The sequence below is a fragment of the Penaeus monodon genome, chromosome 30, assembly GCF_015228065.2.
Source record: "Penaeus monodon isolate SGIC_2016 chromosome 30, NSTDA_Pmon_1, whole genome shotgun sequence".
NCBI classification, from domain to species: domain Eukaryota; kingdom Metazoa; phylum Arthropoda; class Malacostraca; order Decapoda; family Penaeidae; genus Penaeus; species Penaeus monodon.
In genome coordinates this window covers 29,639,399-29,640,105 of record NC_051415.1, presented here as the reverse complement: position 1 = coordinate 29,640,105, position 707 = coordinate 29,639,399, and the positions used below count along the sequence as shown (strand labels likewise).

General features: G+C 31.5%; 1 protein-coding gene across 2 annotated transcripts in view; it reads right to left on the bottom strand.

Moving 5' to 3' along the window:
• LOC119592689 (phospholipase D1-like) overlaps window positions 1-707 on the bottom strand; it is a 27,716-nt gene that overhangs the window by 23,361 nt on the left and 3,648 nt on the right. For both annotated transcript variants that reach the window (XM_037941603.1, XM_037941605.1), the window contains exon 3: window positions 460-552. In XM_037941603.1, the coding sequence (XP_037797531.1) occupies window positions 460-552 (93 nt within the window). The remainder of the gene's footprint in view (window positions 1-459; window positions 553-707) is intronic.

Here is a 707-nt window from a genome sequence, read left to right as displayed (position 1 = left end):
TAGCAGCAATGAGTTAACAGAAGGTCAATAGAAAGGAAAAAGTTGAAAAAGTTCATCTGTAAAATAACTAGTATTTCTCTGAATGTCTACATATAAATCTGTGGCATTAACACTTTATTTACTTTTTTGTGATTACAAGTTTTACTTTGAATTAGAGAAGGAAATTTAAAGAAAAGACACATACTGCAAACAGATATATGAATAAAGGAGTCTAACATGACAAACATGAACCACACTTTGCAATAATGAAATGAAAAACCTGAATTATCTCATACATGAAACCATTACAGTTCTAGACTAATCTTTCTATCACTTGCAATTAAAGAGGAACTGTAATTCCATCCTGTGGAAGAAGCCTTTTAAAATATACAAAAAGAAAAGTACTTTTGCCTTTTGCACAACTGTTTGTTTTCAAAAGTAAAAATAAATCAGCCTTTGTTCCATTCCCAAATATCATACCAGTTGGTCGTGAGAGCTTAGGCTTCTGTGCTTCTCCATTCATCCCACTGACTACAGTTTGTGAAGACTTCATGCCTTCTATGGAATCCAGGTCTGTAAAAGAGATAATTATAACTGCAGGTACATAACAATTGCAAAATATTAGCACAAAATTTTGAAAGGAAATTTTTTGCTGGACACTGAATGTCTTATAGTTAATGAAACAACATATTTTACAGTTGTGTTACAAAGTCTGCAATTCTTCTTTA